Raw genomic sequence first — 13,791 nt, 5'->3', positions numbered from 1 at the left:
AGAAGCAAAGCACATAAACAGTCGGTAGGTAACGTGAGCCACATCTGAAGTGACATTTGAGCGCTTACTGGTCAAGTCGGGGGCCACGTTGTCGATGGTAACGTCAAGGTTTCCGAGGATGACAGGCAGCTTGGCCATCTTGTCTGGCCTGAAATGGAACAAAGTTATACATCTGCTAACGGTTTGAATGACGTGAAGGCACACTTTATTTTTGACGTCAACTGAAATCCTTCCAACAGAAGAAAATTACAACTGTTACAATAGACTAATACGAACTTTCTGAAGTCAGCCAGCAATTTGAGCATGTCGTCATTGGACAGCTTGTTGTTGTCCTGTCTGTACAAAGGCGAGAAGCGAGCACTTTTGTCAAGAGTCCCAGAAGCATCTTTGAACAACGGCCTGCAACAAAGATAATTTCAATGATGGTCAATCCCAGTTATGTATGAATACAATTGGGGGGAAAAAAAAAAAAAAGAAAAAAAAAAAAAGTGTCTCCCAAATATTTGCCAATACATTTTGCGAGTCTAATAGTATTTGGGATCTTGGGAAATGTAGGTGAATGTTTTAACTATAATGAATATCGGTACATTATCCATGATTGGAAAAAGGAAGTACCTCGCTGACCAGGCAAAAGGCATCCTGTACTGGCCTAAGCGGTTACATGCCAGCTTGGCGTTTTTCAGGACTTTCTGAGCCACCTGGGGAGTGGACCACAACACAGCAATTGTTAAATATATTCTGCACAGTGCCTAACAAATGTAGCACGTCAACACTCAATGTAAGGTTTATGAAATAGCTCCAATGCAAAACACTGATAATTAAAAAAAAATGGTGATTGATGTTTGTTTGTTTCTTTATGACAAGTGTTACAATGAATTTGTGAAGCAGTGTATTAAAACTAAATCATATGTAAATACTAGGGGTGAAAGGTGATTACAATTTTTAATCACAATTAATCACATTACTTCACTAGTTAACTCATGATTAATCACAAGTTTTGTATCTGATCCAAATATACATTTTTTTGTAAGTTTTCATCTCTTGTTAACATAAAAGTGGAAAAAAACGTTGAATAGAAATATGCCTGCATCTTATAATCATTGATACAGTTGAGTTAAAACTAAAAAGATGTACTGTACTGTAAAGGTCATTTTCTGCCACTAGATGGCATCATTGCATTTCTTAGACGTTGGTGACAGCTCAGTGCATTTTTCTTTTCATATTAAGAGCATCTAATGTTTAACATTAAGTAATTTACTATATACATTTCTATAAATGTAAAATACAACTTGACCCCAGTCTACACGCATATATGCATTATTACGGAACTAAAATTAGCGGCAAATGCACTAATTTCGACACCCCTAGTAAATATTCCATACATACAGCTAAGTTCAAGGCTGTTCAACACTTTAACATTTTGTATGCATAATGTGGACAAATTTAGTGGTCTATACCTTAGTAGAGTCAGAACTCTTCATGTAAGGCTCGGCACAGTGATTGATTCCTCCCTGTAGCACCTTCTCAATGCGAGCCACCAAGAATATATCAGGGTGCGGACATGTTACAGTGAAAACGCCCTGCCAGGACAAATGAGATTAATTTGTCAATTTGAATAACAATAAAAGGTGTTTTCAATCTTTTATTTTTAATTTTATTTTCACCTGTCGGGGATAGCGCATGACTGTTTCTGGCACTCCGTGGACCAATCGTGGCCCTTCAGGGATAATGTCCCCGCCCCCATTTATATACTGCGTCTCATAATTGGGCATCATGCCTCGGACAGAAGGGTGGTTGAGGTCCACGTGGAAGTCAGATGAAATCTTCCTTCCATTTTGGATGTCGAACAGTGACAGGGTCACGTAGAACGGCTCCACCTAAAGATGGAGTAAAAATATAGCTGTAAATTTGTGATAAGCTACACCAAGATGCTTGTGTCTCACTGGAGAAAAAAGCAAGTTGAGCTCTTGCAGGACGGAAGAAGAAAATCGAAATTGTTAGGGCAAAGACTGTCATCTGGTTGCTATGTCAATAGTCTGACCATTCATGTGTCTTACGTATGTAGTCATGCAGATAATTATATTTCTGGGACTTATTATGGTCAACTGCAAATGGGAACTCACGTTTGTTGTCGGGCCCTCCTCGTTCTCAGCCACACAGCTTTGCAGATTAAATGAGAGGTCATTGCAGTTAATGAGCACGCGCTTGCCAAACTTCTCTTCAAACTGCTTCACATCTGGTTCTATTCCTGAGAAATCCAATTTCTGAAGACAGTAGAACAAAAGAAGCCCAATGTACAAACACTGCATTTATACTGTGAGTACTTGGATATGAAGTACTTGGGCATAATTACCTGTGTGTCAGGGTCAAGGGTGAACAGCTTCAATCTCGTCTCATTCCTCATCCTTGACTCGATGTCTCTGGCAGTCTGAGGAGGGAAAAAAGATTTGATTTAAAAAGGACAAAGTGTCTGCATTTCGAGACAACAGGCGCACCCTCACTGCAGATATTTTCAGTCAGGTGTTTCCATCATTAGGAAAATTTTTGGCCACATCTGGAAATTGGATATTTACGTTTTACAGTTTCAGGTGGTGCACACGACGAAGAGTGCAGTAAAAATCTTAACTGTAAAGCTGTTTCCCAGCTATTAAAAATATTCTCAGCACAAATTAAGATTGAGCATTTTTCTGTGGTGAGGTGCTTGAGAAAGGTACCTGAAAACTGTCCATACTGCCAGAAGAACTGTCTGACTTTCCAAGATCATCCTCTAGGAAAAAACAATACAAGAAAACAAATGACAACTGTGTGGAAGATATTTTGGCCCGCTTTCCTAGAACCTTCCTAAAAAAAATTGTGAAGAAAATAGACATAAAAAGAAATAAGTAGTTAAAAAGCTTTGAATGTATAAAAATAAATCTTCCCAACACCTCTAAAATTATGGCTAATAAGTTTATACGGTCTACAACTGAAAATGGGCTCCAGCTTTGTGTAAAATCTGGCAGTGGATATAAAAATAATACACCAAGGTAACAAAAATTCGACTTTTATAGGACATAAACAGCAGGAGGAGGACAGTAAAAGGACAACTATAAACATGACGAGCATGCGCACCATCGTGGCTGTCTCCATTCCTCTTGTCTTGCATGGCGATCTCAAAGCTGCTGTGCAAGATCTTGTTGAGCGTGTTGATCCAATCCTCCATCTCTACTTCGCTGTCTGCAGCCAGCAGGTAGGTGCTCTTATCCTGCATCTTCAGCTCAAAAGCAAACCTCCGCACCTTGTTATTCTGCAGAATGGTGTGAGATTTGACAAAATCATGGGTTTATGTCAAGGAAGGCCAGATTTCAGTGCAACAAATAATTTTCCAAACAGATTCAGCTAATTTTATAATGTAATATGGGATATCCAGATGTGACCGTGGCCTTCATACTTCATACATTGTTATTGCCAAATCCCCCGAATACATTTGATTCGAATAGATCATGACCTTATCAAACAGCATCTTGCTTCACTTTATTGCTAACGTCATCACTACAGCCTAGCAACAAAAATCAACAGAAACAGTAATTGTTTTTAAATCAAACGCAATTCTGGACTTGAGCTAGTCGACCAAGTCTGCACGCAGCATCTATAGCATGTGAGTCACTTTTTGGAAAGAAGGGCCACCCAGATGTAAGCTGTCAGAAATCACAAGGGCAGGGCGGTTTAAGAATAGAGGAGTTTTTCCATCTCAGGGTAACACTGGAGGCGCGACGTCACTGTCTCTGCAGGGATTCGGAATCAATTAAAACTGCTGACTAGACGGCATTCTGTCAACCACATGACGTAAAATAGACACAAATACAAGTAATTGTTATCAGACTTCAGTGCTTGTTGTGTTTTGGACACCGATGTAGTGTTTCTAACATGTTATGATAACATTGGGGCGGTGATAGCAGAGGGGAGGGTAGTTGGATATTATCTGCAGGCTTGCTGAATAAACACAGGGAGGAGTGTTTAGTGGAGAAATAAAAGTGGGGCTTTTATAAACGGACTTAACAATCTGCTACAGCAGGTAGAAGGCTGTGAATCCACTTCCCAGCGTTATTACAACTATAAACAGTTCTTTCAGTTGTTGATGTGGTTTAACATAAATATGCATATAAATGTATTGGCATCTTAACAAAGCGCAAGAGCAGCTTGAGCCACAGCATGATGTCACTCCAAATGCCATTGTGGCTACATAGTTAAACATGTGCAGGTTCATGCTGAGAGCGGTAATTGTTGACGCTAGGTCATATTATGAACGTTACGGAAGCAGTGTAGAAAACGCTACAGCAGCCGTGTTGATCATTGATCGGAAATAAACATGCTAGAAAATTGGGGCTGTGAGGTCAAAGGCCACTGCTATTTGACCTAAGCGAGGGCCTGCCTCATAAGCTTTGATTGATAGGGTTGAGGTGTCAAGTTGTTCTACACGATAAGGACCCACCCAAGCATGCCTTTAGGGACCTTGCTAAGTGCATATCAATAGAATGATGGAAAGAGGTGTTGGTGTATCAAATAATTAAGAGAGGCGTAGCACAACATGGATTAAGTCATAAGTTTTGAGATATGCACCATCATTGCCAGCAATGGCTTTTCTACTGACTGATTAAATTTCTATAATTGGGTTAAGTTGGTTAAGTCTTGCTCTGAACATAAAGGTAAAGGCATTTATAAACACAACAAAAAAAAATCATAAAAAAAAAAAAGAAGAAAAAAAAAAAAAGAGCGCAGTTGCTCTAAGTGCTTTTCAGGTCCAGCACCTGACCATCCATCTTCATGTTTCCCAGTAGATATTCGATTAGCGCTAATTGGGTCAGAGTGGGCCCAGTCTATCTTCTGAGATGACAAACGATAATACACAAAGTGAGTCGCAGCCTCTACGTTCAGATGTGAGCACGTGGAAAAGATTCTAAGGATACCGAGACTCTAACATTCACCTTCTTTTACCATCTGGAAGTCGGAAGTAAAGTGGAGTAAACGTTTGTCCAGATTCTAATCAGGTTTCCGCACGCAAATTAAGAACAAAGAAACGTGCGGTGGCAGCATGTCAGTGTTTGCGCAATTTGCTTTGAACTTTGGTCTGTTTATTTTTTAAGTTATTTCCTGCAAACTGGAGGATACACCAGTAGTGACAATCATTTACTTCTGGAAAATTGTGTTGGAATACTCAGTGGGGTACTGCTCATATCCTGCGCTACCTCGGTTCAAGGTCGATGTGGTTTGAGTGTAACAATGCTTACCTGAACAACGCCCATACAGGAATCCAAGAAAATGGTTCCTTTGGGCTCTTTGGAGATCTTCTCGTCTTTGTAGAAGTTTAAATTGTAAGAGCCGTCTCCCAACTGCGTCAGATGGAAATATCTCCTCTTGAATGACTAACGTGATAAGAACAGACACTCGTATTTAGCTGCGAGACTGCAACTGTGATCAGTGTTATTTAAATAGTCTGCACATTAGCTATAAAATCGGCCCCACAGTCATAAAACAATAAATGCGCCTCTGAGACCTGGTCAGTGTGTCAATATTGTGTAATACTACTTGACTTGACATGATGTACAGAAAAGCATTCTGCTCATTGCATTTTGGCACTGATTAACTCAACACAGAGCCTTTCAAAACATATCCTTCTTACCCTCATGGTAACACTGATGGCGCTGTTCATGTTGCCTTTGTAGAGCCAACCATGTTTTGTGATCCCATCTTTTTGAGATCCAAGTGAGGCTGTATCCTGGAAATAACAACACTTAGATCAGTCTTTCTTAATCTTAACCTTGTTGGCGGTATTGAACCCCACCAGTTTCCTATGCGCACTAACAGAACCTTTCTTTATTGAAAATAAGATGTGATTTTTAGGGTTTACCGGTTGAACAAAATAAAGAGTAGTCTTTTCAGTTGAGAAACCCTTCTAAAATTCCATGAAAGAAAGACTGGAAGGTACAGTAGAGTCAAGACCTGTTTGTGTTTCTACCGAGTCCAAACAAATGGGCTTACAGGCAAAATAATAAAGGATAAACAATAGTACAGTATGAGAACATTATATTACGGCTGCTTAGAAACCAGGCTGCCAAAGAACTGCCTCAGTGTGCAGAAACCCTGTGATCTCTGGCTTTGAGACAGCACAGAGTCCGATGCGGCGTGGGTCTGACTCCGTCCAAATAAGCAGGCAGGAGAACATTAAACAAACTCTGCGTGAAAGCCCAAATAAACAGTGAGATCTTGATCGTCATGCATCTCATCTCAGGTTATTTGCACATTTCAGAGGTGGGGCAGGAAGAATCTGTGACCTTTGCCAGAAGGCATTCCAAACGTTACATCAGTGAAGAAGATCTTTAGGATTACAGTAAACCAACAGGGGATGGAATGGCGTGGGGGAGGACAATCTCCATGGTGAGTCCTGTTTTAGATCATCCTTGCATGAATATTCGCTTCAGTAACTTCAGGAGTGAGAAACTCCTCACTTTCAGGTACTTCAAAGCTTGAACGACCTTTCAAGATGTTGGCGTTTGTGGTCCAGCGTCACGTCCTCTTTCTTTTATTCCCTATATATTTCCCTCAGGCTCACGGGGCAAAAAGAGGATTTTAAGTGCTGCCATGATATTCCGAATGGTCCTAATGGAGAAATCCGCAAACCATCTGGAAGAGTTCACGGTCTGATTGTCTTCGTCAGTGTCTAGACAACACCCGAGAGGCAAACAAATCAGCGGGTTCATTTCCTCTGACCTGAATTAGCTCTTTAAAACTACATATCAACAGAAAAGAAAGGTGGTCGATTTTTTTTTTTTTTTTTTTTTTTTTTTTTTTTGGAAAGATTTCCACATATTCATTTTCTATAGTGCAACCTCATTGGGGTCACGAATGAGCTGAAGCCTATCACAGCTGACTTTGGGAGATAGGGTAATTTGCATGTATATTCATAGTCTGTAGAAAACCCACACAAGGACAGGGAAAACATTCAAACTCCACACAGCAAGACCATAACTGAGATTTGAACCTAGAACCTTGTAAATGGGAGGCAGACTCCACTTCAACAATTGTAACCTTGCTCTCGCAAGATGAATTCTCGCGGTATTTGTGAGTTCACAAACTCCGGAGAATAACCTAATGTACTGCTCCCGCAGATAACTCGTTCCCAAACCACTGGTGGTTCAGACCAATCACAGAGCGACATTGTATTTGGGGCGGGATATGCAACTGTGACGAAACCAGGAAGCCAGCGCCGACGCAGGGGCTAACAAACAAACCTAACATGGACGAATGGACGCTACAATTAATTCTGTTCTCGCAGATTTACTCACCATTTCCTTATTGAATGTTGAACAGCGAGAGGCGCTTCGTGCATTTCTAGCTGGTAAGATGTTCGTGCTTTTCCCCCCTTCGACATGAACGGAGATGACTTTTTCACCCGTGGCCGTGATTGGTTAAAACAAACGTGTAGAATGTCGCATGGTCCAATCAGCTTGAATTATTGTACAGAATGTCCTGCCTTTTCCCGACGAAATTACTGTGGAGCGGTACCCATCTGGCTATTGCCAGGTTACAACAATTGTAAAATTAAAAGAAAAATAAATATAAATAATATAATAAAGGGGACAAAAGAACATTAAATTAGCTGGAGTCTATCTCCACCGACTTTCATTTCAAGTTTGAAAAAAAAAATAAAAATGTGTAGACTGTACACTACTATCCAGCTCTATGCGGTCACCCCCCACGGAACAATTCGTTCCAAAATATGTTGAGTCGTGCTGCAACACACCACCACCACAAACATGCCGGGCTATATTATGCAACAAAGTACTATTTTTTGCCATAATTATAAAGCAGTTAAGTATTGTGTAGATGTGCCATATGATTGTCATGAAATTCCTTCGGAGGTTGGGTGTTAGTGTTCAGGAATTGATTTTTAAAGTATAATACAGTTACAGTATCAAAGTCAATCAAAACAGTGGGACAAACTCACCTCGTCTTTATCAACGTCCTCATCCACTTCAAAGACATGGACCGCCAGTTTTTCAGGCCTGGAAACTTTGCTGTAAATTGCGAGAAAAGTTATAATACACACACCAAGACTACTTTTAACAAACCCAGATGAAATCCCAACCAATGCAACTAAAATGTGATTATGATTTTAAATAGGTTATAGAGGCCATTTGTTGTTTTATAGGGTGAGCTAATGACTCCCTAAATGATTTGGATGCTATGCAGCTGCCTAAAAGCAGTCATAAGTAAGCAGGCCACTCTGGTAAATGCATTTTCCAGTTAAGGCTATTAATGGAAACATGCCAGGGTGTATTCTGCCCACTAGAGTTAAAAAAAAAAAAAAAGGGAAAACAGAAGTATACCACAGAGAATGAGAATTTAACGTGGAGTTTTTAAACAGGCAACTCACGTCACGGTGCATTGTTTTAACTTCCCGACTGTCTGCGCAGCGTCAAAGTGTTTGGCAACAGCGGACATGTGAAGGTCATCAACATTGCATTCAAAGAAAATGAATGCAAAAGTGATATTCTTAAGGGAAGAGGCAGGGCAAGGCAGGCTAATGACACAATATCCCGACAATGAGGGTGGTTTCCATTCAGTCAAACTATCTAGAGTATCGTTAAAAAGGAACCCGTCTTGCCGAAGGGAAATGGGAATCATTTGTGTGGGCTAACAATTGTCCAACTGCAACATTGTGGGGGAAAAAACAAACCGCTTGTGCAGGTAAATAGCGTCTTATTAAATTAGATTTGTATTATATGAAGCAGCTGTGATTGGTTGGCAACCAGTTCAGGGTGTCCCCCGCCTACTGCCCAGAGCCAGCTGAGATAGGCGCCAGCACCCCCCGCGACCCTTGTGAGGAATAAGCGGTCAAGAAAATGGATGGATGGATTATATGAAGCAGCTGTTCTTGCATAACTTTAAGATTGTTTCTTCACCACTTTGCTGTCATCAATAAAGCATGATGGGGGTTTGTTACGACTTACTTTGGAAGCTGGCGGAAATCTCCCGAATAAGCTTCATACTTGTAGTTGACAATGTGCCAGTCGGTCTTGTAGGTCTTAATGCACTGAGAGGACATAGTGAAAGCTGATTATAAACCACTAATAATACAGTATAACATGCTTGAACCACACAGTGTACATACTGTAATTATACGTTTGAATAGAAGAGTTCAAGAAACTGCAAGCAAAACTGAATGAATGAACATTTGAATGCAGTATGATGTAAAAAAAAAAAGTATGTAAAAAAAAAAGGCCTGATAGCGTTTTTCATAATCTAATTTTAATCAATCACAGTGTAAAGTATAGTCAATGTGAAATGACGAGAAATGTACTACACTAAGCTAAAAGGCGCAAATGCATAAATACGGAGTAAGGAAAAATAATGAGTGTTCTTTGTTTCCAATCCACCTCGGTGTGACATCCCCCAGCATAAACCGAGTGGGAGTGCTTTTTCCCTTTCTTGGAAAAATGCATCTGTTCACGGACAAAGTGAAAGATAGGAGCGGCTGCACTGATGTTTATTCAACAGATATTTTACAATATCGGATGAAGTGCAACTTAATCGAGGGAGCAGTCGGAAACAGAAACAGGCTTGTGCTGATTTGATCTTTACAGCAGTCCTGACCGTGTCAAACAACACCTGACTGGGAGATTTTGTGTCTTTGAGGCATTACTCAAGGCTCCCTTAACAGTGACCATTGACCTGGAATCTTAGCTCATGGTACCTAATAGTTTTGGGAGCGGTGTGGTGAACTCTCAGTAAACTTACTTCTGGAGTTTATTTAGCTATCTTTTGAAAAGTTATACTTTTTGCACGGTTTTTCATGTAACTAAATGTATTATTTTTTACATTATATTGTACAGGGTGTTCCAAAATGGTTGACCCCATTCTAAATACCCATAACTCGGAAACTACTTGATGGATCTTAATGAAACTAAATACTTTATGTTGAAGGGCATAAGTTTTATTGGTTAAATTTACAAAGAAAACTATAAATATTTGTTGGTTCTATGACAGATTTTCATTAATGTTTAACACCAAGTGGCAGGTTATATTTTGGAATTACAGCCTAAGTGCTTTTTAGGACATTCAGAACTTCCTTTCCTGTGTTTTGTGTAAGCTTGATGTTACACACAAAAACTTGAAACGTTTCTACACAAGCTGTGAAAATTTGAGGTAATTCCAACGAAAATTGTCAAAATTATTGGTCTACGAAATGGGGTCAAACGTTTTGGAACACCCGGTATATTGATGACGGACCCTTTGAATGTTGTCTTGTGACAGTTTGTGCTGTCAGCCGACATACTGCTAATGTGTTATGCTAAATAGTAGGGGTGTTAAAAAAAAAATCGATTCGGCGATATATCGCGATACTACATCGCGCGATTCTCTAATCGATTCAATAATCGGCAGAATCGATTTTTTTTTTTTTTTTTTTTAGGATTCACACCTTGAGCATGGAAGAATGTTATATGAACGGAACATTAAGCCTTAATATTTTATTTTAATGCTGTTCAAACATGAAACAGATTACAACCTCTATAAGACTGAAATTTCAGATAAATAAATAATACATTTTCATATAAATCTTACACTCTACAAGCTTACTGATTAGTATTTTCTAAATTTGAATGAAAAAAATCGCAACAATCGACTTATAAATTCGTATCGGGATTAATCGGTATCGAATCGAATCGTGACCTGTGAATCGTGATACGAATCGAATCGTCAGGTACTAGGCAATTCACACCCCTACTAAATAGTATTCATTAGAGTATTATGCAAAAAAATAGTCAGGTCAGGTAATCTAACCCCAGCTAACAGTGAAACACAAAATACTTCAGGGTAAACAACATAACACGTTTTAAAGCCTTGAACCTAGCATTATATTCCTTAGCATACATCTGTTAGCATGCTAGCAATCTCTGGCAAAGATTTTAAAATACACCAAAGACAAACTCAAATTTATCAAAAACAAGATACTTTAATGGCAATTAAGTTGATTAACTAGCAAAATGATTGAGTTGCTACTGCTTTAAAACTGGAGTAAAAAGTTTTATCCACTTTCTTTTGATGCAAGTGTGAACCCTTAACCAACCAAATTGGTAAATGCTCTCTAGTTATTTATTATTAGCCAATTAATTGAGACATGTTCAAGACACTGGCAGAACTCCAAACAGTAACAGTCAGAGATGTACCAGACATTTGATAAACGTCTGGAAAATGGTGTATACAGAAAAAAAGAACAATGATCCAACATAAATAGCTTGGTTAGCAGCGTAATGATCGCAGTCATTCGTGCAGCAGACGACACAGTCCGACAGCGGCTATATTTCACGTGAAATATGCAGTCTTCCTGATGCTCTCTGATGTGGCGACATGCATTACGGCTAATTCAAGTAACAAATTAGGTAATGACTCACATTACTGTCACTCTTTGGCAAGTGATTACATTTCAAGACGGCATTCCAGCCTTGTTGAACAGCTTTTTCCATGTATCTATCTATTTTATTGTCCGGTTCTACAATTAGTCAGGCCTCATTAGTTTCATTAGGCGTACAGTGCTGGAGTTTTGACATTTTACTTTCTGAACTGTACTCACGGTGGTGGTATCACATGGTGGTGGTATTCATTAAAAGGGTAAATAAAACCACATGCATACATACCTCTTGGACAAAGAGACTCTGAGCCTCCCTCTCTGCATTGTCAGGCACTGTGGGGTAAAGACTCCTGCCTTGCCGTCTCAAAGTCGAAATCTGCAACATATAGATTGGAGTATTGGTCAAGAAAGAAATGTTAAGTCTCGATACCACTCCACTGTGATGCAGAAGATGAAACCTATCAAAACATGATCAATGTAATAAAAGTGAAATGCAATGAAGGGGCCAGCTTGACCAAATGTCGACTCCCTAAATGTGTTTTTCCATATTTCAGTACACACCCTGAATCTGGCTCCATGCCGCTGCTGTACAGATGGTCGCCGAGTAATCAGCATCTCAGCACCTTTAATGCCTCCTTAAAGCCTTTCGCTCACGGCCAACAAGCTCGCTGCACTCTGGCCAAAAAGCATTTCCATCATCCAACATAGTTATTATATTTTGCATGCGGACAGAAAATCCCTCATTTTCATTGATCTGTTCTACATGAACAGAACTAGCCCGAGGACATTTCAAAATACAGGATGTGACATATGGTTAGGCCAACAGATAAGAAGGCAGCACTGCGATAATATGCGAGTTTATTTTCAGTCTAGCAATGATTATTATTTTCCTCGGGTCTTTGCGAGAGAATTAATTATGTACACAACTCTTTATATCACTGTAATACTATCTAAGTGATTCAACCCCGCTAAATCCTTATGATCATGGGGGAAATATGAATACAAGCTTGAAGTGAGAGAAGTTAATCTGGGAGCAAGTCGAATGTGTTGTGCTTTTATGCAAGTCGATTTTTTTTCTGTCTGGGATTCAGTCAGACATGCGAGTGCTTTAATCTATTCTTACCAGAAAGAGTAATACTCTACCCATCTATAGTTTACAGTCTGTTTTTCTATGACAAATGTATCTTCGCTAACCCCAAGGCAAAAATGTTTTGAAACAATGTTTTGTCCACAATGTGCTTGGACGTGTCAACCTGGAGTCGTCCTTTCCGATGTACGAGCCAAATTTCCTGCAGGGGAGAGGGTAATCTGTGCAATCTATGTTCCCTTCATTAAATAACACAGAGTGAAAAAAAAATCAGGAAATGGGTATAAAGTTTAGCACTTCATTAGGCTACAAAGGAACAGAGAGTCACAAGGCTATGGACTGTGCTGTGTGTGATTTGTCGGATGTTTCTTTAGCATAGAATGGAAGTAAGGCTCTGGAGTTGATCTTCCTTTATTATGCCGTTTTGAGAAATTTTCAAGTTAGATCAGATATATTTTCCATTTCCGGCTTTCATTTGGAGCAAAATTTTAGAATGCACAATCTGTAACTACTGCTTCATTTTCCTCACAAACAAATTTGAGTCGATGAAACGGTCGTGATTAATTACCGGTAAGCATTATGGCGTGTTTTTATCGAAGTGAATTAAGACTAAAATTTGATATATAGAATTAAGACGACTGGAAACTTTATCAATATTTAGAAGTTAGAACATTTTAATTTAGACGCCCCTGGAAATCTCTGGGCTGTTTGACTAATTTTAACGCTTTTGTAGTGATGGGGAAAACGAAGCTTCATGAAGCCCTTGTGATATGTTACACCTCTAAATGGTGCTCTTGGTTTAAAAATGAAGCTTCATTTTCCCATCATTAGCTAAAGGTAGTAATGGGAAAACGAAGCTTCATGAAGCACTTGTGATTTTTTTCTTTTTAAGACCTCCAGATGGTGCTCTTGTGGTTTAAAAATATAGTGGAAATTAAATTGATTTCCATTGAACTAGTCTTTATCTTTAAACCAATAGCACCATCTAGTCTTTATCTTTAAACCAATAGCACCATCGAGAGGAGTAAAAAAATATTTCAAGTGCTTCATGAAGATTCATCTACCCAGCACTACGCTTTTGTACAACCAAGTACTGTCTGCCTAACCTAACACTTTCTTATTTGCAGTTTTATGGGATCAAGGAAACTAAATATGTAACACGTACTTTAAATAATACAGTAGCCTGGCTATGGAAAATTTGGGTGCATGTTTAAGTGTCTGTAAAGACAGGAGGGCAGCCAGAAAATAACTAAATCACTAAAATTGAAGGACTTTTAAAAAACTTTTTTTATTTTATTTTTTTAACTCTTCATGA

At 39.2% G+C, this 13,791-nt stretch overlaps 1 protein-coding gene across 6 annotated transcripts in view; it reads right to left on the bottom strand.

The window, feature by feature from the left end:
- LOC144030233 (dedicator of cytokinesis protein 9-like) overlaps nt 1–13,791 on the bottom strand; it is a 63,698-nt gene that overhangs the window by 18,557 nt on the left and 31,350 nt on the right. For all 6 annotated transcript variants that reach the window (XM_077536352.1, XM_077536351.1, XM_077536348.1 and 3 more), the window contains exons 3-16: nt 11,676–11,765; nt 8,991–9,073; nt 7,985–8,054; nt 5,660–5,755; nt 5,268–5,402; nt 3,112–3,286; nt 2,715–2,767; nt 2,354–2,428; nt 2,124–2,264; nt 1,665–1,877; nt 1,458–1,580; nt 616–698; nt 277–399; nt 69–148 (exon numbers count right to left, since the gene is read on the bottom strand). In XM_077536352.1, the coding sequence (XP_077392478.1) occupies nt 69–148; nt 277–399; nt 616–698; nt 1,458–1,580; nt 1,665–1,877; nt 2,124–2,264; nt 2,354–2,428; nt 2,715–2,767; nt 3,112–3,286; nt 5,268–5,402; nt 5,660–5,755; nt 7,985–8,054; nt 8,991–9,073; nt 11,676–11,765 (1,540 nt within the window). The remainder of the gene's footprint in view (nt 1–68; nt 149–276; nt 400–615; nt 699–1,457; nt 1,581–1,664; nt 1,878–2,123; nt 2,265–2,353; nt 2,429–2,714; nt 2,768–3,111; nt 3,287–5,267; nt 5,403–5,659; nt 5,756–7,984; nt 8,055–8,990; nt 9,074–11,675; nt 11,766–13,791) is intronic.

The sequence above is a fragment of the Festucalex cinctus genome, chromosome 11 (assembly GCF_051991245.1).
Source record: "Festucalex cinctus isolate MCC-2025b chromosome 11, RoL_Fcin_1.0, whole genome shotgun sequence".
Taxonomy (NCBI): domain Eukaryota; kingdom Metazoa; phylum Chordata; class Actinopteri; order Syngnathiformes; family Syngnathidae; genus Festucalex; species Festucalex cinctus.
Note: the sequence above shows the minus strand (reverse complement) of the source record. Positions and strands in the feature narration are given on the sequence as shown.